A 23,759-nucleotide genomic window follows, 5' to 3' on the forward strand; every position below is an offset into this window, starting at 1 on the left:
AGGATGAACAAGGAACCTGTTTTGTATAGAAATAGCGTCAGGGGTGAACAAAGGAAAGGAGGAGAAGGGAGGAGGAGAGGCAGCCAAAGGAACGCCAGGAGTGCAGGAAGAGGAAGGAGAGAAGGAGAGAAGGGGAGAGGGTGGGCAGGATGTCCTGGGTGAGAAAGTGGTGGTGAAAGCCTCAAGTGACACCCGCTTCATGGGCGGATGACCGAGAAGGTGGGTGGCAGTGCTGGAGTGGGTGGCAGTGCTGGAGTCCGCTTGGTGTGAGGGGTAGAGAGAAAGAGATGGGATGAGAGTAGAAAGTGGTCACTCCAGGTGAGAGGAGTGATGAGAGGGTTAGAGAGGGGGAGGTCTGAGGGGATTAGAACATCCAAGTTGTGCCCTTCAGAGTGAGTCGGGCCAGAGGGAAGAATAGAGAGAGAAAGAGAATCTCAGAGGTTGCGAAGGAGTCCTGAAGGAGGACAGGAAGCATCCAGGTGGATGTTGAGGTCTCCAAGGAGGAGAAGTTGAGTGGAAGAGGCCAGGAGGGAGGGGGGAGAGGTCGACTCACTCGTAAAGGAAAGAAGTTACCTGGCTAGGCGGTCGGTAGATAGTAGCCACAGTGAGAGAACGGCTAGGAGCGAGAGAGGGAGCCTGCAAACCAGGCATACAAAGCAGGAGTAGGCCTGCATAGGAATGATGGAGGCGGGATCCATTCCCGGAAAGATGAAAGTTACACCACCACAGGGGTGAATGGTTCTGGACGCAGAGAGGATCTTGTAGCCATCAGGGAGGAGATTGTCAAAACTTGTGACAGATCTGGCCGTGAACCACGTCTCATTCAGACCGAGAACATCAAGGTCAAGCTCTTCCAGGAGACAACAGATGTCAGAGGAGTGTTTGACATCTGAGAGAGAGTTGAGCGTGGCAATGTGGCAAAGGTTGCCACCTTTGAAAGACTTCTGTGGAGGGGTACAGATCTGAGGTGCATCCTGCGGAAGTGTCGAAGGAGCCTGAGGGTGGGCAGAGGAGAAGGAGGAGAGGGCAAGGTAGCCAAGTAGGAGGATGAAGACGCCAGAGAGGTGGCAGAAGAGGGAGGCAACAGGGCGGGAGCCATAGAGGTGGCAGAGGGTGGAGGAGGCAGAGGAGCCAAAGAAGGAAAAGAAAAAGAAGAAAAGAAGTTGATGAGGTGCGGGAAGGGCCTCTCAAAAAGGAGGAGGTTGGCCTGAGGGCCTTGGACCAAGACGGTCCCATTTAGATAAACATTAATGATGGTCTTCGAGTGGAAGGGGCCAGGAGGGCCTCCCACCGGGTGACACCATTAATGGGAGAGGAGGAAAAAGGAGCAAGGCCATAGACCATATGTGGAGTCCATAGGACTGGCAAGGGAACGATAAAGAGGATGTCAGTGAGGGCCTGTCTGGAGGAAGCAATGGTGTAGGTATCAGTGATAGGGGGGCCTGGGGTGGAGACCAGGATATCCCTCTTAAACATCTTCCTACTTGAATTAGTAAGAAGGACATGATAGTCAAAGGAAAAGCAGTTAGAGAAGATAGGAGAGACAGAGCACCATAGAGGATTCAGAGGGAATGGGTGAGGGGTAAAGGGGGATGTGGGGAGTGGAGGTGGGGAGACAAAGGTGGAGGGAGGAGACACTAGGGATGGCCATGAGAGGAGGGGCGCAAGCAGACAGAACACAAAATAAGTCAGAGGATAGAAATAGGCAAATAATACAATTCAAGATGGACTTAGATGAAAGGAAGTGCAAACAAGTAGGCAATCAGAACAATGTGGCAAAACGTTAGAAGACAAACGGGCAAGCAGCCATGAGTAACAAAACCAGTTAACAGAGCGAACGACCGAGGGAACCTGTAAGGAAAGAAGGAACACAACAGGAGTGGAGGCTGTACAATGGGCAGAAACAACCAGGCAAAGTGAGGGCTAAGTAACAGAACAAATGATAAGGGAACCTAGAGGAGGAGAGTGAAAAACATCTGGAATGTTAGCAGTACGGGTATACATCAGTCGGGGATAGCAGACGTAAAAAAAGAGCCGTCGACAAAAAAGGGACCTAGAAGAAGAAAAAGCAACAGAGCCGTAACATGGGATACGGAAGGACTGGGTAGGGGAAAGGGAATTCAGGGTTTATGCTGGAGGAATTTGGGTCCGGAGTTGTGGTGGGCACGATGTGATGAATACTGTGGAGTCCTCACAAAACCCTACCTAAAGTCTCCTCCCACGTGGCCAGGGAAAGGCAGAAGCTTCCTGGTCCTGACTCTTGCAGCAGTTTTAGCTGGGAGGATCACCGGAGAGAAGAAGGGACCCAAGGGAGCAGGATACCATGGTTGGATGAGACACAGTATTTATCTTCCCGAATGGAAAATAGATCAGTGATACCGAAATATGTAATGGCTTGCTGTCGGAAAGAGCTGTTAACTTTCCAAAGTAATTATATTATTGTGGATAAGAACAATCCTAAACTCCTATGCCTTGGGAAGACAAAAACCCCCTTTGAGATCACAAACAGTCCCAGAGATGAAAGCTCCTATGACTTACAGGGGATTCAAAATGAAACTCTAAGCATTAACAATGGAGATTCGATAAACTCTTTAATTCCTCTGTAAAACAAAAACCGTCAGTATATCCTTATAACACTACTTTAGGAAATTTAAATAAGGATAGAAATAAAGCTAACAATGATATTGTCATGAAAAGAAGTAATGTGAACATTGTGGACTTCAAGTCCCACAATGCTCAAAGTACTGTAATAATGTAGAGGGAAACAGATGCTCAAAACTGCCAAGTGCAGTTAATTGATATTAATGACTCACACCTGAGAGGTACTAGGAGGTTTTTCAAACCCACTTAGTTGTGGGCCAAGCAGTTGTAGGTGGAGTAGTAGTGTGAACTGTGAACGGCCGTTGTTGAAAGCAGGAGATGCTGGGATCACGACCAGTGTGTACGCGGAGCCCGGTCCTGAGAATGTCATCAGAGCAGTAGCTCTGAGCTGCAGAGGCTGCACAGCAGGAAGTGGTGCCATGACGGACCATTTCATCAGAGAGAGACTCTCTGAAATGCTCAGAAAGGGTCAGAGCAAACTCCTTTTCCAAGTGGTGCGGCTCACTCTCTGAAATGCTCACAAAGGTGCAGAGCAAGCTCCCTTTCCAAGCGGTGCGGGTAGCTGGAGAGCAACCGAAGTGGGCAGGAGCCCTTGAAGCAGGAGAAGAAGCTGTGGCAGCGTTTTGCACGGAGGCAAGCAAAGAGACCAGTGAGTTTGCCTAAGCTTGGAAACCCCAGAATGCTATGTAAGCGAACGGTAGCCTTAAATCATAATTCTGAATACCGAACTAATATTAAGGAGCCAAATGGGCGGAGCAGAATCATTGTGAACACAAGGAAAGGATATGGTTACTCTTACAAGGCCCAGGTGAAGTACAAATATAAAAAGGGAACCTGACTTGAACAAGTCAACCAGAACTATCATTGCCAAAGCCAAGAGGGAGTGATATTAAAGAAAGCTAATCATAAACCCCATTACCCAAGCCAATAGAAAGTGGTTATTAAGCAAGCTCCATGTTACTAGCGATTCAGAGAAAGAGCAATACAGCAACAGAATGGTTATAAACCTTGTTGCTTAAGACCAAGAACAGCAAAGGTTATAAATGAAGATTATTCACTGTCGTTTGTTGAAAGAAAGGGGAAACAAGAGTGGCACGAACGCTGTATTCAGAAGGAGTGGAGAATAACTTACATTACTTGGGGCAATCACAAGTGTGTAACAAACAACACCAGTATGGTTCTTGTTTTCCCCTTAAGAGATTCCTAAATTTGATGTTGTGAAGCAAGAGGCATTTGTAATTTGTTGGAAGCTTACCTTTAACACAGAAGTACTTGTAGTTTACTCTGGCTTGGCAAGAGAGTACACCAGGTCAGAGGACTGTGTAGTACTTTTTATCTATTCTGGCAGTAGAGTATACCAGAATAGAGAACGTTGTAGTAGTAGTCGGCCAGGCAGGGGAGTAGGTGTAAATTGAATAAGTAATGTGGTGTGGTGGTGAACTATTGTAAAGCAGAAGTGGCAGAACCACTCAGATGGTTGTATGAATTGCTACAGAATCATCCTGACAAACGTATCTAGGAAGAATGTATTGTATAAACTGCTGCAGAATTATCCAACATTGATGAAACAAGTGTTTTGTGAACTGTTGCAGAAAAATCTTAACAAAGAAATACTTTTGTTGTTGATTCCAATGAAACAAGAAAGTGTTCTTGGTCTAGGAAAATACATTTTTTCTAGCTCTTTTGTCAAGAGTGCAAAGAAGAAAACCTTGTGGAATACTTTTGAACTGTTGGTTGAGTACAAGTTGGAACAAGTGGAATTATATTGGAACTTTTGTAGTCAAGTTGGAACCAAAAGAACTGAGTTAAAACTTCATTATTAAACAGGATTTCCTTATTCGTTGGAACTGTTGAATAGAATCCTGCTTGAATCTGGGGAAGGGGATTTCACCCAGATTGGAAGGAGAAACCTTTATCAGATTGTGAATCTAACTGTAATATTTTGTCATTTTGATTTGCCATAAAGCAAATTGAGGCCACAAAGTGGGGAAAGAGCGCTATATAAATGACAAAATACAATACAATATATTACCTTATTGAATTGTTGTATGTATAAGTGTGAGGGACAGAAACCTTTTGTTAGTGTTTCCTTTAGTTTATTTCAGGCAGTGGAATCCCCATCAGGGTAGGGATAGTGAGGTGTTTATCCAACCTTTTAAGATAATAAAATGGCATATTTTGAAAAATCTTCACAAAGTTGTCGTCCTCACATTTCTGACCCCTGACAACAGTGAATGATGCACATGGCTTTAAAGGTGGACCGTTGACCAATAGGGAGCCAGAGTAGGACTCTAAGTGCAGGGCTAATATGTTCTCTCGATGAGAGGCCAATGAGGAGACGGGCAGCAGCGTTTTGGATTCTTTGGAGTTTCCTGAGCTGGAAAGCCGGGATGCCTGCTTAAAGGCAGTTTGCGTAGTCTAAGCGGGAGATGATGCTGGTGAGGATGGCAGAGATTCAGTGTGGGTAGGTAAGGTACAGGAAGATTCACCTAAGGATGCGTAGGTGTAAGAATCAGGTTCTGGACACAGCAGTTTTTCTATTGGCACAGGGATATATTTGAGTCCAGCGTGCATCCAAGGTTTTTCACAGAAGTGGAAGTTGCAGGGGGTGGACATAGAGAGTGCAGCCAGGAGATTAGTTGGGGTAAGAGTATGTTTTGCTGCATACAAGGATTTCTGTTTTGCTAGGGTTGAGGAGGAGGAGGAGGAGGTGGTTGGTTGTCATTCAGTGGTCAAAATCAGAAAGGCAGGATGAGAGGTCTGGGCGGGCGGTGTATGGCGATTTGGGGATTTGGAGGATGATCCGAGTGTCGTCTGCGTAATTGTAACAGATGAGGTTATGAGATCGGATGAGTGCAGGGAGAGGGCTAAGGTAGATATTGAAGAGGATGGGAGACCGGGATGGTCCCTGCTGTCACCCCTTTTTGGAACTGAGCGAGAAATGGAGGTGAAAGTGGGAGATCCGTGCTACAGCGGTGTCCCTGATACCTAAGGAGTGTAGCCCGTCTAGCAGTATGGAGTGGTCAATGGTATCAAAGGCGGCCAATAAGTCGAGAAGGATGAGTGCTGTGCATCCTTCCGTATCCTCTGTTCTTTTTAAGTCATCCCAAACAGAGACCAGGGAGGACTCTGTTCTCTGAGGGTCTAAAGCCTGATTCGGGTGGGTGAAAATGTTTGTTGGCTTCTGTGAAAAGGCAAAGCTGTTTGTATGCTGTGCGGTCCAGGAGCTTGGAAATGATGCAGGTTTTGGAAATGGGCCGGTAGTTCTGGGGGATGAGTGGGACGAGCAAGGGTTTTTTAAGTAGGGGTTTGATCTAGGAGGACAGATTTCTGAGGTGAGGGACTGCTTAAGGATTGACCATGCAATGCTGCCTGTGCAGGTTGAAATTAGGATGTTCTTGAGGAGTGAGGGCGACCATGGGTCTCCAGGAGAGCCTGAAGGGCAGCTTTACACTAGGAGCTTGAGGAGCTCCTGATGTGAGGTGGGGGAGAAAGAGGAGAAGGCTGGCATACAGAGGGGTGTTGGGTCTGTGGTTGGGTGCAGAGAAGGGAGGGGTGCATCATAGCTATTTTAGAAAGTATGGCACAGTGTCTATCGATCGCGATGTTGTGCTAATATTTGGACAAGGCGTCACATATAGCTTGGGAGTTGGGGTGGGGGTCAGGGGGTTCAGCAATCTGGCATCTTGAATTCAGAGATGATTATGTGCAGTTTCTTACTTGGGTTATGAGAGTTCAGGATTCTGTTCCCATCCCATAGGTTTTTTGGCTTTCCTAATTTCTGACGGGTAAGCCCTTGTCAGTATTGCAAGAGAGGATATGTGTTGGGGCGTGGGGTTGGTTCTCCAAGTCTGCTTGAGAGTTTTGATGGATTTGTGGTGGGTGGTGTACCACTTGGTAGTGGGGCCTGGGCTCTGAGAAGTCTGTTTTCGTGGGTAGAGAGGGGTGGGGCACTGGAGAGCCAGGGATCAATGGAGGGCCGTTCTGGAGAGAGTGTGCTCAGAGTGGGTTGAGGAGGGAATTGGCTAAATCCGGGTTGATGGTGATTATATTCCAGAGACGGGTGAAGGGAAGTGAAGAGAATGGAAGGGGAGGGGTTGGCGATGACAGGACAGGGATCTGGGTGGTGGCAGGAGGACAGGTTGGGAGGGAGAAGAAGATTGCAGACTGATCTGTTCAGATTCGGGGGAGGGGAGAGTGCAAATGAGTTTTGTGGCGCCGAGAACTGCATCAAGGGTGTGGCCTGTGGTATGAGTGGGGAGGAATAGAAGTTGTTAGGTTGAGAGCTTTCATGTTATTGTTGAGGGCGTGGGACATAAGGTTTGAGGGGGTATCAAACTAGATGTTGAAATCTCCTAGTATGGTGAGAGCAGGATGCGAGTTGAAGGTGGTTGATAGTGCATCACTAAGAGAGTATGCAAGGTTCCTGTTGTAGACAGAGGGTCTGCATATGAGTAGAATGCTATTTCTTTCTTTGAAACATGTACGTGCATTTCCAATTAGTTAAAAAAGCGTCAGCAAAGAAGAAGGCAGTTTAAGGATTTCATCAAAAAGCGAACATTGTTAAAGAGATAGCTTAAGTAATTGTGGGAAGAAAGGCTCAAGCGAGCGTGCTAGGGGTAGACAAAGGAACTCCATGGTTGAGGGACACAAAGGCACCAGACTTGGGTCACAGGCACCGTTCCTTACTCTTGCAGATTGTGTGGTGTTAAAATAAAAACCTTGCTCACACAAAAGACGCATTTCCAGCAGCCATGAAAAGGCAAAGTACAAGAGCCCGGATTCCAGAAGTGTAGAGGACCCCAGAAGAAGAGTATTAAAGTGATTTACTGTAATCCTAGTTCACAAGCCCCCTTTTCTTCATACTTTTGTGGCACCCCCCTCTGACAGGTACAGAACTGGAGCAATTTTTGCAGCACAATATTTTTTTTTGTAAAGTCTGTTGCATGCTGGTCCCCTGCCTGCCTTCATGAACCCCACCCCAGGCTTAGTCCTGCAGTCACACAGAGACCTGTACGGAAACGTCGGATGGCGAATGAGGAAACAGGACTATGGACATTATTTAATACAGTGAGTAACTTTTTCACTCCTATTTCTCTCCCATTACACCACACTTTTTGAAGATTCCCAAGAAGTCAAACCCTGTGAGGATAGCCCCAATGGCAACTTCGCTGACAGTAGGGTGACCAGAAGTCCCAGTTTTCCTGGGACCACCCTCCCACTCCTCCCCCACAAGTGTATTTGTGGTAGGGTCATTCCCTTCTGCAACATCACACCAGGATGGTTCCATGTGACTCCTAAAATTCTTTCCTTCAATATTCTATGAGCGGTATAATTATATATTATTACCTCCAATCCTGCAATAGTTAGGGAAAGTGTTTGATTGTCTGGAGGGTGCATTTTTAGGGAAATGTTGCCACTTAACAGCAATATTATCACTGGATTCCGCCAGGATCAGGTGATTGAGGTGCCTTTATTCCAGTGTAAGATAGAGAGATACAACCACTGGCATCCAGCACACCAGCAAGCTAACATCTAACTGCCACTCTGTGGGGCACTCACTTAGGCTCACGCACCAACATTCCAAACATGCATCACCTCCATGCACCAACATTCTGACAGGCAGAATACAACACCTCTGCATGTTATCCAACTGCCAATTAAAATCGTGTCACTAAACCTGAGCACAAAACGCAGTGCCCCTCACACCAACCTATCATGCCTCCAAGAAATCATTTATGGCCACTAACTGACAACCAGGAGCACTTAAAGCAAAATCACCACAACTCCACCTACATCCAACCACATTCCCCAACTTCTATAAAAGTAACTTGTGGTCTATAACCAATGAAGACCATTTAGATAAACGCCAAACTGCACCCTCCTAAACACAACAAGGACACAACAGCGGCAGAAATAGAGCCCATCAAAGTAAGCAAAGGACAAACCGAAATTGTCATACTAATCGACAGGATAACGGCAAATCAAAATACAAAACTCCTTTTGCTTTGGGCTGCCAGCCCAGACTCCCAGGCCGACCACGCACCAGTACAGACTTTCTCTCCCCTGAGAAAAGAAACCACCTACACACCTGAACAACTAAAACAACTGTACTCCTTTTACCCTGAGCTGTCCCCCCAGAGTCCCAGGCCTGCCACGCCCAAGAACAAACGTGTGCTCTCCTGTGAGGAACTAATCAAACTACCACAAATTCTGCCGGACAAGAAAACCACAATGATTTCCTCCCCTACCCACATCATTTAAATCGAGAGCCAGACCAAACACTCCATGACTGGTCATGAAAAAACCTCTTTAAACAAAATCAATCAGGCCAAACACCCCTACCCAGGAAAACCTGACCAAACCACAACCAGATGATAACCTCTCATGACATGACTCAAACCAGAATATGAACCACCACAATAAAAACGCAAAATACATCTGTCACCTTAAATTTGGGTTCCAACACACCTTCAACCAAACATCACCAAAACAAACAACAACCTCACCTGCAGCATGAGGCTGTGGCCCAAACATTCTGACAACTATTCAACTCCCAAACAACTATCCCATGAGTGCCTAAAATTCAAACGAACACACACCCTTATGTGCCCCCAACATAAGCTTGCGCATTGACCCGCGCCCGATAGGAACCTGAACCTCAACCAAATAAAATAGAAACACTGCTGAACATGGCCCCGTCACCATCCGTGACAGATGAACACAAACTGCCACTGCACCTCACAGCACCTTAAATTTGAAACACAGCTCCTCACTGCACCCACGCATGCCCCTGCAGAATCTCAATGCACCCCGTCGTGAAACTCAGCACCTCTCTGCATTCCATGAAACCCCTGCAGCACTATCTGAGGGGTCAGAAATGAGAGGCAGACACAAAGTGGTAGTGTTTTCAACATCCAACATCTTTATTGAAATAAAAGGGGTTGGATAAAGGCCTTTCTATCCCTATCCTACAAAGACTTTCCCTACCTAGGAAACTAAAATTAAAGATCAGTATGTGTCTTGTCATCAGAATTATGTAAATTGTGTTTGTGTCCAAAACCTATCTGACCCTCACACTAGAAATGAACAACTAAAAAGTCTAAGGGAAAATGTCTCTGATCCAAGTTTAGCCAAAAAAAAGTCTTCAAGTGTAAAGCAAATGGATAAATCCAACAAAAATGGTTTCTACTAAGGAGACGTCCTTGAATCCTGGGGGAGGTTCTCTTCCTCTGGTTAAATTCAGGAAGGATGGCGAAAGTGCCTTTTCCCAAACAATGTTTCCATAAGGAGGGCAAGCATGTCTTTTTTACTCAACGGCTTCAAGGATGGCAAAAGTATCTCTTTTACACAATGGCTTCAAGGATGGCAAAAATGTCTCTTTTACACAACTGCTTCAAGGATGGCTTCCTGGTATACTCCCCTGCCAGTAATTCTACAATAGATTCTCTAGATCCCCTGGTCTACTCTCCGGCCAGGTATCTTTTCACAATGTTTTTTTCTTTAATACACTTTAAGTGGATTCCCTGGTGTACTCCCTGCCAGGAATCACCTTCTGGTTTTTTTAGATCCCCTGGTGTACTCTCCTGCCAGGTATCTTTCCCCCAAAAGGTTCACTGCCTGACATATTTCATTTATCAGGGTTCTTACAATGTTCTTCTTGTTTCCCAGTATAGAACAGTTGTACTCCAGTAAAGTCTATACTTCAATTTCTTTAGATACTACTTGTCTCAAGATTCCACATATGGGCATCTCACATATGAAGACTTGTTCAAGTTTTGTCTTTTAACTTCTTCACCAATATTCATTTGCTTATGGCAATGCTTGCTCCAACTTTCTGTTATACCTCGAATGTAATAAATGCAAAAAGAGCTCAGGTAAGACTCAGAAGACCACCTACCTTTTGTTAAGAAGGACCACTGCCCGATCTAGCTGATTGTAGGAATCCTGGAAACCCCTCTGTGGCCCTGCTCAAAGGCTTGAACACTGAGAGGTCCCCAGGGAAACCCTCATGGGGGAGAAGACCCTGTGTGGTGCTGCTGAGCTGCGTAGTCTCCAAGGGATCAGGAATATGTGGCAAAGTGATCCTGGATCCGATTTCGTGGTGCTGGCTGGATTGGGTTCCTTCCGAGTTTTAACTAGGTGAACATAGGAAGAAGGAATTGGAATATAGGACTCTGTGGCTGTCCCCTGAGGTCTTCTATGTCTTACCCCAGGCAGGCAGGGCAGCCTCGGTTCAGTAATAAGAACAGGGAACTTGTATGATGCTGGGAGAGGGGCTGGACCGCTGGTGATAAAGAGGATACTTAGAATGATAGAGTGATAGAGAGACAAGAAATAACTATAAGGGCGGTAACCCGGTGGGAAGAGGAGAAATTCTCCTACATATAGCTGGAGTGGGCATGGCCCTGATGACATAAGGGCTTCCCGGGGCAGTAGTGTAAATGGTCTTTGCGGATCGACCGGGTGTAAACCTGTGGTCGAAAAATCAGAAAGAGCTTGAAAGGAGATCCTCCGGAACGAAGAGGAAGGAGCTGCTGATTACTATACGTGTAACCTACCGCACAGTGGGAAGGCAGGGCTCGTCACAACTAAGGAGCTGCTTCCCTTGTCGAGTGCTGGCGGCTACGGGTGAGATCTGAGGAAAACGATACAGGACAAGGATAGGTTTAAACGGAATAGAGAGTAATGAGGATCTGATAGAAGTTGCGAGACTAAGCGAACTTAAGCAGCGTTTCGGTACTCGATGGAGAGTAGCAACGCAAGGATTCCTTGGCAGCCGGAAGGGGGCGTGGCTAACCATGTTAGTGAGCTGGAACAACAGACTAGACCACTACAGTAGCAAGATGAAACGGCCATGTTGGTGTATAGCTGGGTTGGCCGGGTTGGGATGTCGCTGTCTTTGTGATTAAAGGAGGTGACAACCATCACACTTTCCCCATATGGACATTTCGTATATGGAGATTGTGCACATTTTGTCTTTCAGCTTCTTCGTTAACCTTCCTCTGCTTGTGATAACATTTGCTCCAAATTTCCCCATATTGAAATCTTAGGCATGAGGAATTGTGCAAATTCTGTCTTTTTAATTTACTTGGTCGGTATTCAAAATGCACTTTTAACTGTTCATGGGCCTATAGGCATTCCCCGGCGTTGCCACCATCACTGGGCCAACTCATCGGTATCTGATAGCGTTGCCAACCCGTGGCACGTTGCTGCGGAGAAGTCTTAACTCAGGAATGGTGTCTCCCGCTTGGCAGACCCCGTCCTTTTTTATAATAATGGTTCTTTTATAATGTGCTTAACACGAGATTGGTTTATAAGCACAGGATCGGGTTCGACTCTGTGTTGCACTGCATTGTCTTGCGTTGTACCTACGCAGCTCTTCCCTGGAGCCTACCTCGCTCCCCAGGCTCTCCCGCCACTACTGTAAGAAAGGCTGACAAGCGGGAGCTTGTAAGCACCTCGCTCCTGTGTGTCTGCCTTCACCTGCGGTTCTGCAGTTCTGCTTCCTTCTTCGCCCAAGCTGCTTCTCTTCTCTCCACCTCATCCTTAAATGTCCTGTGCATCTGATCTACATTGCAACAACTAGTATGCATGTTTAGCTTAGAGTTTTTTTCAAACCATATCGACTCCTTCTTCCTCTTCCTCGTCTCAGTACTTGAGGATTAAAAGGACTTCTAAGGTGATTTTGTTTGGTTTTTTCTATTTAATACAAAACCATCAAAGACAGAAGATGTTATGTGTGTTTTATGTACATGTGAGGTGTGAATGGTGTTCAGCCTAGAATGTTTGTTGGGAAAGGTTTTTAGAGTTTTGTAACTGGAGGGATTTGTATAATGGCACATGCCATCAGGAATTTAGGAATTATAGGTTCTTCCTCATTTATAAAGGAAGAATACTGTGTCTCACCCAATGATGTCAGCACATCTACCCGAACAGCCATCTCTTCCCATGTGATCCTCCTTCAGAATACCACCCCCAGGGTCAGGATCAGGTAGCGGCTGCCGTCCCCAGGCCACTGAGGAGGAGATCTCAGGTTCGGGATCAGTGATGACTCTACAGGATACATCACAATACACTGCATTAAACCCGGCTGACAAAGCACCTCACTGCGCCTTAAACCCGGAGCACAACAGACACGAAACCTGACAAAATAAACAACAAAGTTCACATTTCCCCAAAGACCACAAAGTGCACATTTCCCCAATGATCACAAAGTCCAACATTCCAAAAATGACCAAAAAGTCCAAACATTTCCCCCCAATGACAAACATATCAACATATCTCCCATGTTCAACCACCCCTCGCCCTCATGACCCGAAAAATATTGCATGAAATTGTCCCAAAAGAACATCCCGCAACCGCATGTCCAAAACTCCAGAGGATGAAAAAATGTAGTGCAAAATCCCAGGTTCCTAACGATGTCCCTACACGAGGCCACAACATACACATAACATTTAAATACAGGCATCACAAACCTAACACACCCAAAACACCCCAGGAGATAACTACATTCCCCACACTCAATATGAGTCCACAACAAATACACAAACAACAATGTTTAAAAAACACAGGTCTCAATGACACCTACCCCATGTCCATTAATCCTCCAATCTGACATCACCTTGAGCACCAGACAACAGCTGGAGTACAGAATGTTTGGCCTTCTGTTAGAACACCAACTCGCTGTGAACAGTATTCTGTTTCTCGCCCTTCTCCCCAACTTTTCTCCACTCCTGGCAGATAGCCCCCCACCAACATGCCGTGCATAAAACCCTGCCCACTGATGAGGCCCAACAAGGCTGAAACACGTGTCTGGGGTTGCTTTGGTACTCTTGTTCAAAGGAGGTTTGCCTGGCATTTCAGTGCTGGACTGCACATATGGGTGGGACAAAGACTGATATGCAAATGGATATTCCTCCATTGTGAAAGGTAAAGTGAGCTAAAAGCGATGGCCGCGGACTCTCAAAGTGGGGAAAAAACCACAGAGAAGGTTATCATGCCATGTTCATTCTAGAGAGGGGCGCCTGCCACCTTTTTTGTAATTACCAGCCCATTACCAATGTTCCCTATTTCTTGAAAATCCTCGATAAAGTGACCCACATACAAATCGAGGAGTTCCTTTCTAAGCACTAAATCCTGGGAGAGAAACAATCTGGTTTTAGGCATGCACATTGCACAGAATTAACTCTGTTAGATTTGAAAACTAACATATTCAAATCTTTTGAGAAGGGTAATACCGCCTTGCTTGTACTGTTCCACCTGTCAGCAGCATTTGACTTGGTGGACTATTTCATACTTGCGGTCAGACTACAGCTCTCAGCCTCCTTTTTACCATCAGCGACCGAATGGCTAAAATTGTTTCGAATGGATTGTTTCCTCCCACGTATTCCTGAGCTTTGATATCTCCAATATCCATCTTCAGCTGCTTCGGACAGACATTTTGGCAGAGGTCGCTCTGCGTCGATGCAGTCGACTCGATGTCCCTCGAGGGCCTCCGTCTCGAGGATGTCGTCATCACAGTCAGATTTAGCATGTCCAGCGCCCCTTGGCTTCAGTTCTGTTTTTCCGAGTAGGCTTAAACTTCCAGAACTACAGCGCGCTTCAGAAATTTCCTCAAGAAATATCCGAAAATGTCTTTGTCTTCAACACCGTCTACCCCGATGACTGGGTTTAAAAAGTGTCAAGACTGCGATGCCAAGATGTCGCTGACCGATCTGCATCAAGTATGCTTGTGGTTTCTCGGTTCGGAGCACAAGACCTCGGCCTGTTCAAAGTGTCAATCGATGACCGGAAAAGCTCTGAAGGAGCATAAGGGGAAATTGGCAGTAGGTAGATTCCCTAATAAATCCCCATCGACTACCCCGTCAAAGAAACCTTCGGACGAAGCGAGAGGCGACTCTCCTCTATGAAAGAAGGCAAAAAAGTCCAGGTCAAGGAGTGGCTCCCACCACTCCTCCTCCTCGTCGTCGTCGAGGAAGTCATAGAGGCATCATAAATCGCCTACTTCGATGTCCTCGTCCGACTCCTCTCCTGGGAGGGCTATATCCTGTCCCACTAAGGCCTCCACTCCAGCCAAATGGGAAGCATTTAGGCAAGAAATTAAGATATTCGAAAGCCAGAAATGCTCGAAACAGGCTGGACATGCTCCTACCGTGCCTTCTGAAGCCGTTAAGGAAAGGGCTCGAGCCAAATCCTGCGCGCCCTCGAGCCAGGGACGAAGGGCAGATCCCCATCGAGAGCCTTTGAGGCCTCGACACAATGAGAAATCCTCAAGGGATACTTCAAGTCATAAGTAGAAAGACAAGTCGAGGTCGTCAACGCCAGCTGTGCCATCGACGCCAATGGCCCCATCATGTTATCCCTGTTTGAATAACAGAACAGGGAGGGCATTGTGTACGCCAATTACACATACAATACGCAATGCCTGATCCCCCTGACTGGTAACCATGCCACTGACTCACTTACTGTTAATGCTATTTATGGACGGTTCCAAACCTGCATGCGCATTAACGGCCTTGCCCTTAACGACTCTAAGAATGAGCTTATGTTTATGGGTAACTCCGCGCAGCTGCGGAGGTTAGGCCCAGAATATCAGAGCTTTGGCATTGGTGGCTGTAGCATCACTACCCAAACCAAAGTCAAGACTTTGTGAGTTATGTTTGACCAAGAGCTAAATCTGATGGCCCAAGTGAGCAGGCTTGTTTCTGGAACTTCTCATCACCTTAAATTGCTCACCCAGCTAAAACCATTTTTAAATTCCACTAACTATGCTACTTTTGCATGAGCCATGATAGGAGCGAAACTCGATTATTGCTCTATCTAGTCTTTTGATGGGCATTGCTAAAGGTGAAATAACACATCTACAGGTGATCCAGAACAGTGCTGTGTGCATTGTCGAGGGACTCCGCATATCAGATCACATATCTGCTGTTCGCATTGCTCTGCACTGGCTCCCGATCAGCAGCAGAATCTCTTTTAGAGTTCAATGTGTTACACACAATTGCTTGTATGGCGAGAGCCCAAAGTACTTGTGAGTAGGATTGCATGAGTCTTAAGATCCACTAATGCCTGCCTTCTGGAAACACCACGGGCTAAGCTTTCCATTGTAGCTCAAGGGTCTTTCCCTTATGGAGCCCCACACATTTGGAATGCATTGCCGGCTAACCTGAGAGCCTGCTCCTAACTGCCTTCAAACGAGGACTAAAAACATTGCTTTTCCATTAGACTTCCATTCCTCTGCTTTTGCCCCCTGACCTATGCGTCCGGTCCTGATTTGCACTTTTTTGTTCCATGTTTCGTATGCACTGCATAGGCGCCGGCCCCTATGCCCCAAGGCTCTTGTTTCACGTCATATAAAGAAAACAAATAAAATAAAATAAATAAATCACTTTGTGATCTCCGATTTGCATGGCCCTGCAAGCTGGGCCCACATGTTATGCTGCAAGCATCGCTCTTGAATATGTCTTTAAACACACCAGCTTCCATAGGTGCCCTGCATGAGCCACATCCCATTTCTCTGTCCCAACTCCATTTACGATGATGTTTCTCAGGATGTGAAGGAATCTTAAAGTGACAAGTGGATGCCTTACACACAAGGCCAGGGATTGGTTGGGGAACCTGGGAGATCAACCATACACCTCCTCGGGTGATTGCATGATGGAGCAAGTAGTGTTTAACAGCCTCCAGGATCACCCCATTTCCATCCCCTGCCCTTCAGCATAGCACTTTGTCACAAGGCCCATCATAGAATAAAGTGGTGAAAGGCATGCCTGCACACATGTTAGGAATGCTTACAAAGTTTAAAGAGAATAGATTATTTCCTCTACATTTGCACCAAATAATTAGTAGACAGAAATCCGCGCCCCACTATCATTGATTCTGGAAAAGCTTTTAACTCGGTGGTATGGAGCTTTATATTTGCAATTCTTGAGATAATGGCCTTTGGCCTAGAATTTAAAAAATGAGTGGAACTTCACTTCAGCTTTAGCAATCTAGACTTTGGCATAAGCGAATAAGGAGCTGTTGCTGGAGCGTCTGTTCTGGATTTATGGATGGACGGAGAGGACAATCCGCATAAGGTGAACTGTCAAATGTCTTGATGAGATGGCAATGCCTCGTAATTGACTCCTTAGAACTAAGAGGTTTGTTTAAGGTCACCAGAATGTGCGTGTTGCATTTGAGATTTCTGTAAATGGTAGGCTTGAGAAATACGTTTGGGGTTTAAGAAGACAGATCAATTCCATCTGTCTGGAAATGCGTTTCAATGGCGTGACAATGGAGGGATTTTTTAGAATGTCTTTTGTGTTCCACTTGAACGAATGATTAAAACCATCTTGCACTGTTTAAACTAATAAGTGTGAACCTCTTCTCTTTTACAGGACATCGTTTTCGTATTGCTGCCTACTTCATGAAAAGATGGGTTAATCTTCGCTGCATTTTGAAACCGCAATATCGTGGTAGGGTATCCCATCACTGCAGTTGCTTATATTTCGTGAAATCCAGTGCCGCTTTCATTTTTTTGCATGTAGTAAAAGTGAACAATGATCCTTGCAATTTCTTAATTCAGACGTCTAGTATTCTGCATGATCTCCCCGAGGGTGGGTTGCACAGGATTTAGTTTTATGATGAGTCTGAGAGTTTTGCACTCTTGAATGTGAATCAACAGTGGATTGCTCTATGAATCACATAATTCTTGGTAGTGTTTTGTAAAGTCATCTGTGTGGTGCAAGTGTAAGCAAGCCAAAAGCATGTATTCACCCTGTTTCACGACAACCCTCTTGTACAAGCAATCATTGTGCCAAAAACGTGCACGTGTTTTCTGGAGCTTGCATGTTCCGTTTGGAAGTTGCACCAGATCAGCAGAACCAACATCAATAAATAAGAAAGAATGCCTCCTCTGTATTTCCTTAAATCCCAAAATCAGCCCAAAGTAAACTGTCTTTTCTTTCTCAGTAAAACCATAGTCGGGAGTGTCAAATTCAATTGGACAGTTGGCCAGTTTGAATTCAAATGTGCCCCCCCCCCCCCCAGGCTGCTCCATCCTGCTTGTGAAAATGACCCGGATAATAATAGAGAGGCCATTGGAGGAGTTTTACGATGGTGTAAAATAAACATTTTACCTCAAATAAGTGAAAGCAAGCAAAGTGAAAGAGCTGGAAAGCACTCAGGAGACTGGGTGAGGTTGAACACAAGAGATTGTTTTTTGAATTGTAGTTAATTATATGTCATTTTACAGCACACTTTTCAGGAAAAATGGAATTAACGCCATATAATTTACGAACAGTTATGTAGAAGATGGCATGAAATACTGCAATTCTTCAAATGCCAGATCCTCAGCAATAAACGAGCATTTCACTTCTCAGTGGCGGCTCGTCCATAAATGGCGATGGAGTGCCGGCCTCCACCCGACTTTATAACCCCAACATCAATCTTGATGTATTGGTTTCTGACCCGGCCATGGTAACATCTATGCATGAAGAGCGTAATCAGTGGAGCCTCTTCTTTCATTTCAGGGGAGAACTTAAATGACCCGATACCCCTGTAGTAAGGGGAAAAGCCAGCCTCAGGGCGAGAGACTGAAGTTTGCGCCAGAGTATACAGAATGGGGCATCTCCCCTCCAGTAGGAGCCTGGAGGCAAGCCCATGCAGATGGCTTAGTGGGCAGGCGAAACCAGAAGCCTGCAGAACTCTGCATAGTCCAGCAATGCGGAGAGCCCGAGAAGCTTAGAGCCGCCAAGAAACCAAGAGACACAGCCGCCACAGATGCAGCGCTCCGGCATCCAGAAGGCTCACTGCCAAAGTCCTGTTAGTCGCAGATAGGAGGAACCGAACATGGATACCTGACCCCTGGTCAGGAGTAAACAAGAGCCAGATTCCAGACATACCAAGGTACCAGAGACCTCGGGCTAGGGCAAACAACATTATTCCCAGGTGAACAAAGGGAAACAAAGACCGACTCACAAAGCCTGTTGTGTCAGACAAGGAGCAGTCTAATTAAAATGGAACTGTTTGAACTGATAAGAACATTTGCTTGGGGTTCCAGAAAAACTCGCTATAGGAAGAGAAAAATTCACAAACCCATTTTGAACTGTAGCAGTAGGCTGAGGCCTGAGAGAAAGAGAACCAAGCACACAATAGGCAGAAACCAGCCACGAGCCAAGAAAAGAGGATTAGCCTTACCTAGGTAAAATGCATGGGTCTTTTTTTATTAGTAGTAGGGACAGACAATAGGTTAGAATAGATTTTTCTGAGACATCCTGACAAGCACTACTTTTGTTTTTCGTTGAAGAATATAGAATCCGTCATCTTAGTGGTAGGGACAGACAAGGCAAGCATTCCTTTAAAAAAAAATCCCTTCATTGCAAAACATGTCCTCTTGTCAGTCTCGTGTGTCTGACTTACCACACAGTACAGTGCGGAATTGGGCACCACAATGCAGGACAGACAATTGTAGATGTAAACACCCAGTATGCCATCAGTCGAAAAAGATAGTAGGTAGCCCTGAAGGTTACCATCCAAGACGGATCTTTTAGGATGGGTCAGTGGCATATGATTAGGAGAAGCAAAAGGTGTGAATGAGACCTCGTCAAGTGGGAGTTTGATCCCTGAAGTGCGAGAATATGCCTTCCCAAGAGTTGCATCTTTTAGTCAAGGCTAAATTAATTATAGTCTATAGTCAGCAGCACAAGGTGTATAAAAGCCACATGTTTATTCATTGGTAGGTGATGGGTGCTTTTAGTTTATAAGGAGACATATTGAAGATTATTTTTGCATTGCAGCGCTATAAACTCACTCTACCTCTTGTTATAGTTTCCAAATTCGTTGTGTGAACTCTATTCTTCCATACCTGCCACAACTGTCTCCAAGCACGTGTCTTATGTAACCCTGGCACACCTCTCCTTAGGCTGGACTCTCCTGCCAAATTGTGAGGGACTGGGATTGGCTGAGGCCAGTGAGTTCACCTGGGCTCACTAATTGACTGGAGAAGCAGGCCAAGTCTTCCATCTTGCATTTCTTGTGTTTTATTGCTAGGCCAGATGCCAGGCCTGTTGAGCTTTCCTGCTTCCATTGGGATTAGTCCATTCAGAGAGTAAGAGCAGACACCATCAGTAATCCCCTGGGATTTACATCTGCCGGCTGCACTGGAGAAGTCTGCAAACTCCTGATGCTTGCATGAGCGAGATCACACAAGTTTTCACGAAGGGCCCCTGGTGTTTGAGCAGGCTCCATCATGGGCAGTCATTTCTCATACAATCTAGCGTATATTTTTCTGGCTTTACTCAGATTCTCAATTTCTTAATACTATATTATCACTATGTTGTAGCTGCGGGAGAGGGGCGGGATGCTTGGTTACTAGTGGCTCGGGGCTGCTGTAAAAGGGGTTGTTATTGACCTTTCCTGGGTCAGGGTGTCTGATGTTTCTAAGGAGCGTAGCACCGTAGTTGCTTTTGTTTGGATTGTCCCCTCCCCTATGGAGGGGGCTAAGTGGGAGTGACCAGGGGATCCTCTGCATATCACCATTTGCCCTTCACCCACAAACTTGGGGAGGCACCCAACAACTTGGTGACACTACTAGAAGTCCCCAGAACCAGGTAGGGGACTTTGTCACAGTTACAATATGTCCTCATCAAAAGGTTTTTACTTATGAAACAGACCGTTCCAATACAAAAGTATTCTCGTTGGTCTCTGTGCTTCTTCATGGGTCTTTACCAAGGGGTTGGCAGTGGTGTCATACCTGTGCCTCCAGATACTTGTCTACCCCTACCTGGATGATTAACGTTTCCGGTCTTCAAACCCATCGCTAGCTCTGTTGGCTCCTCAACACTCCCAGATCCCCTGTTCTCTCTAGGTCTATCTGCTATGGTGATCTGTATGTTCTCTCTAGGTCTGTCTGTTGTGGCGATCTGTATATTAGTAGATTAGCACAAGAAAACTGTTTTCACAATTTGATTTACAGTTTTTAAATGTTACTGTATGATTACTTCTATAAGTTATTCAAGTCTTGTCACTACAGTACTTAATGCAAACTTTACTCTAGCTCTCAGCATTCAAGATTCTCTGTATCATATTTCACTGGTGGGTTTTGTTCACAATAATATCCAGCATTGCATTCTGGCTCCCTCCAAGTTCAATGGTAGTTTTGTTCACTACAATTTCCAGCAACGTTTGTATGCACCACATGATGCAGCATGTAAAGTATCTTAGTACACCAATATGTCCATTCCCTAACAATCCCAGGATGCAATATTCTCTGTATCTGTGCCTATGTATCACATTTCTGCCTTATTACCATGGTGTTTCAGCGGGCAACAGTTTCTGTTTAAGTGAATGTTCTTTTCTCCCAGAGTTCATCACAACTGATTTCTTACTAAAATCGTATTTCAACTTAAAACATTTACCTAACAGGAACTTGTTGTATCACATTTGCTTCTTTAATAACATATCATTTCAGCGTGCACGTTTCTCTACAGATAAATGTCCTTCTCTCCCAGTGGCATCACAACAGATTTCTTAATAGAACATGGCCTTCCAACTTTCAACAGCTTCTCTTTAGGTTAAGGCTCCTTTAGCTCTGTGGTATCGGATCCACTTTCTAAATAGCCTGGCATGCAAACTTCCAACAGTTTCCAGTTACCTCCAGGCTCTCGCAACCTTCCTTGTTAAGGCTTGCTAACCACAGTCCACGTCACTTCAGTGTCAGCTGTTCATTTGGGCCAGTTTTCCCACTCCACTTTACCAAACCCCTCGCCCTCTTTGTACACTGGACATCTACCTTTTTCTCTAAGGGCCTGCGTTACTGCTAACTTGCCTGTTATGTCTCTCTCTCCATGTGTCTGCTTCTGCTCTCAGGGTCTTTCGATCAGTCTTTGCAAAGATTAACCTCAGACTTCTCCTCCCTGCCGCTTGGTGACTCGTCTCCAGGCTTTTCTCAGCAAGTCTACTTGCATGCTGTGTGTGAATGGAGCGGCTACATTTTTCTTCCCTTCCTCTTCTTGGTGTTTGCTCATGGTGACCTTTCTGTTGGGGCAAGCACAAGGTTTGACTCTCATCCTCACTACACTACTACCGAAAGGCTATGTCAGAAATCAGCTGTCCATTTTGCTCTGGCGTTTTTTCTCTTACTGTGCTATCTGTCTATTCCTTTGATCTTGTCTGATGGTCTTTCCGGACTACTACTACTGTGGCTGATACTGCCATCCTTCAAAATCATAATTTCAAAGGGATTGTGTCCTCCGACGTATTCCTTATCTTCGATAATTCATCTCCTGCTTGCTGGCCTCGTAAATTTTTCTCTGTAGAGGGCGCTGCGCTTTGACGTCTGCCGAGTTGGTGTCCCTCGACAGCCACCGTATCGGCGCTGACGTCACCATGCCCATAAATAGCCACGCACGGCGTCCGTTGTTCAGTTCCGTTTTTCCACGCTTCGTGGGGCCTCACAATATCGTTGCTCAGTTCAGTCAGATAAACCTCTTATATTTCCTCGATAAAACCAACTCGTACTCGATGGCTTCCTCATCCGAACCGACGACTCCACGGTCCGGCTTCAAAAAATGTCGAGACTGTGGAAAGAAAATGTCGATAACGGATCCTCACAGTATCTGTTTGTGGTGCTTGGGAGTCGAGCACCATTGTTCGGAGTGTGAGGACTGCATGTCCATGACGGCGAAAGCCTTGAAGGAGCGCAAGGGGAAGCTCGAGAGAGGTAAGTCAGTCAAAACCTCCTCGAAGGTTTCTTCGACTGAGTCGAGGCATTAGTCTCCTCGCTGTCGAAAGCATTCCCTTTCTAGGTCTCGAAGTAGCTCCCACCACTCGTCGAGATCTAGACACTCAAAAAAGAGACTTCGAAGATCCCCTTCCTCATCATCTTCTGTTTCCACAGAAAGCGTCTCCTGCCCCACAAAACACAGCTCTAAGGCTGAGTAGGAGGAATTCAGGAAAAATATGCTAAGCGTCTTTGAGAAAGCGGCCTCAACCCCCTCGAAGACAGCTGAGGGTGATACCCTGGGTGAAAAAAACAAAAAAGCAAAACGCTGTGAGTCGTTGCACCCGGCGAAAGAGTCCACCCGAGAGCGCCACGGGCCATCGGGTAGGAAGGCACCATCTTCGACGCTGTTATCGAAGGGTTCTTCGACGCATCGGTCGATCGAATTGACGCCATCGTCGATGCCGACATCGATGCCGATAAAAGAAAAAACCACAGCTACTTCACAGCCAACGGTTATACCCAGAGCCTCCAGCACGACGCTGAGAACGTCGTCGACATCCTCGAGCAGGATCTCGATCCTCTCGAGTTCCTCGAGGCCTCTTCCAGTTTTCTCGACGCCTTCAAAGCCTTTCACATCAGCGACGACGACATCGACGTTTTCTCAGCCAGTAATGACAAGTTCGGCTCCTTCTGCTTCAGAAATGGGTTTTACACCATTTCCGAGGTCAGCGTACCCCAGATTATTTTCAATCTATGAAGAAGGGGAGGATTCTGACCAAGAAAGACCCTTAGGGCTGCAGAGGAACACAACAGCTGTTTCAGAGGATTTTACCTCTGAGGAAAAAAGGTTGAAAGACCTGCAGGAATCCTTACATGAGGCAAGTGAATTGGGCACTTCCCCAGAAATGGAATTTGTCAAACCAGACCCAGGGGAACATGCCGAAACCCCCTATAGAACCCTGATGGCAAGAATTATTGAATTCATGGGTTGGTCTGCGCCTTCACCTGTTTTTCAAAAGGATGACCTTACAGACATACTAGATAAAGGTCCACAGGAGGATCCAGTCGTCCCTTTCCATACAGCTTTACAAAGGAAAATTTCATCAAATTGGGAAACTCCTGATGTTATTCCTGCAGTCAATAAAAAATTGTCAGCCAAGTATAGGGTAGCTGCGGCTGACCCTGAATATTTATCAAAACACCCGACTCCAGAGAGCCTGGTGGTTCAAGCGGCAACTTCATCAAGCAGCAGATCCGCTTATCCTACTGTTCCACAGGACAGGGATGACAAAAGGTATGATTCTATGATAAAAAAAAGTCTTTTCTGCTTGTAGTATGGCGTTGAAATTCATCAACGCCACTTGTACGCTCGCCAGGTTCAGTCACACACTATGGGAGTGTGCTTCATCAGCGGCTGACTGCATACCGGAAGGAGATGAAAGGGAAGCCT

At 45.9% G+C, this 23,759-nt stretch overlaps 1 protein-coding gene across 3 annotated transcripts in view; it reads left to right on the forward strand.

The window, feature by feature from the left end:
• SLX4IP (SLX4 interacting protein) overlaps positions 1 to 23,759 on the forward strand; it is a 1,704,175-nt gene that overhangs the window by 1,027,407 nt on the left and 653,009 nt on the right. For all 3 annotated transcript variants that reach the window (XM_069608327.1, XM_069608325.1, XM_069608326.1), the window contains exon 5: positions 16,983 to 17,060. In XM_069608327.1, the coding sequence (XP_069464428.1) occupies positions 16,983 to 17,060 (78 nt within the window). The remainder of the gene's footprint in view (positions 1 to 16,982; positions 17,061 to 23,759) is intronic.

The sequence above is a fragment of the Ambystoma mexicanum genome, chromosome 4q, assembly GCF_040938575.1.
Source record: "Ambystoma mexicanum isolate Mex_15411 chromosome 4q, UKY_AmexF1_1, whole genome shotgun sequence".
Taxonomy (NCBI): domain Eukaryota; kingdom Metazoa; phylum Chordata; class Amphibia; order Caudata; family Ambystomatidae; genus Ambystoma; species Ambystoma mexicanum.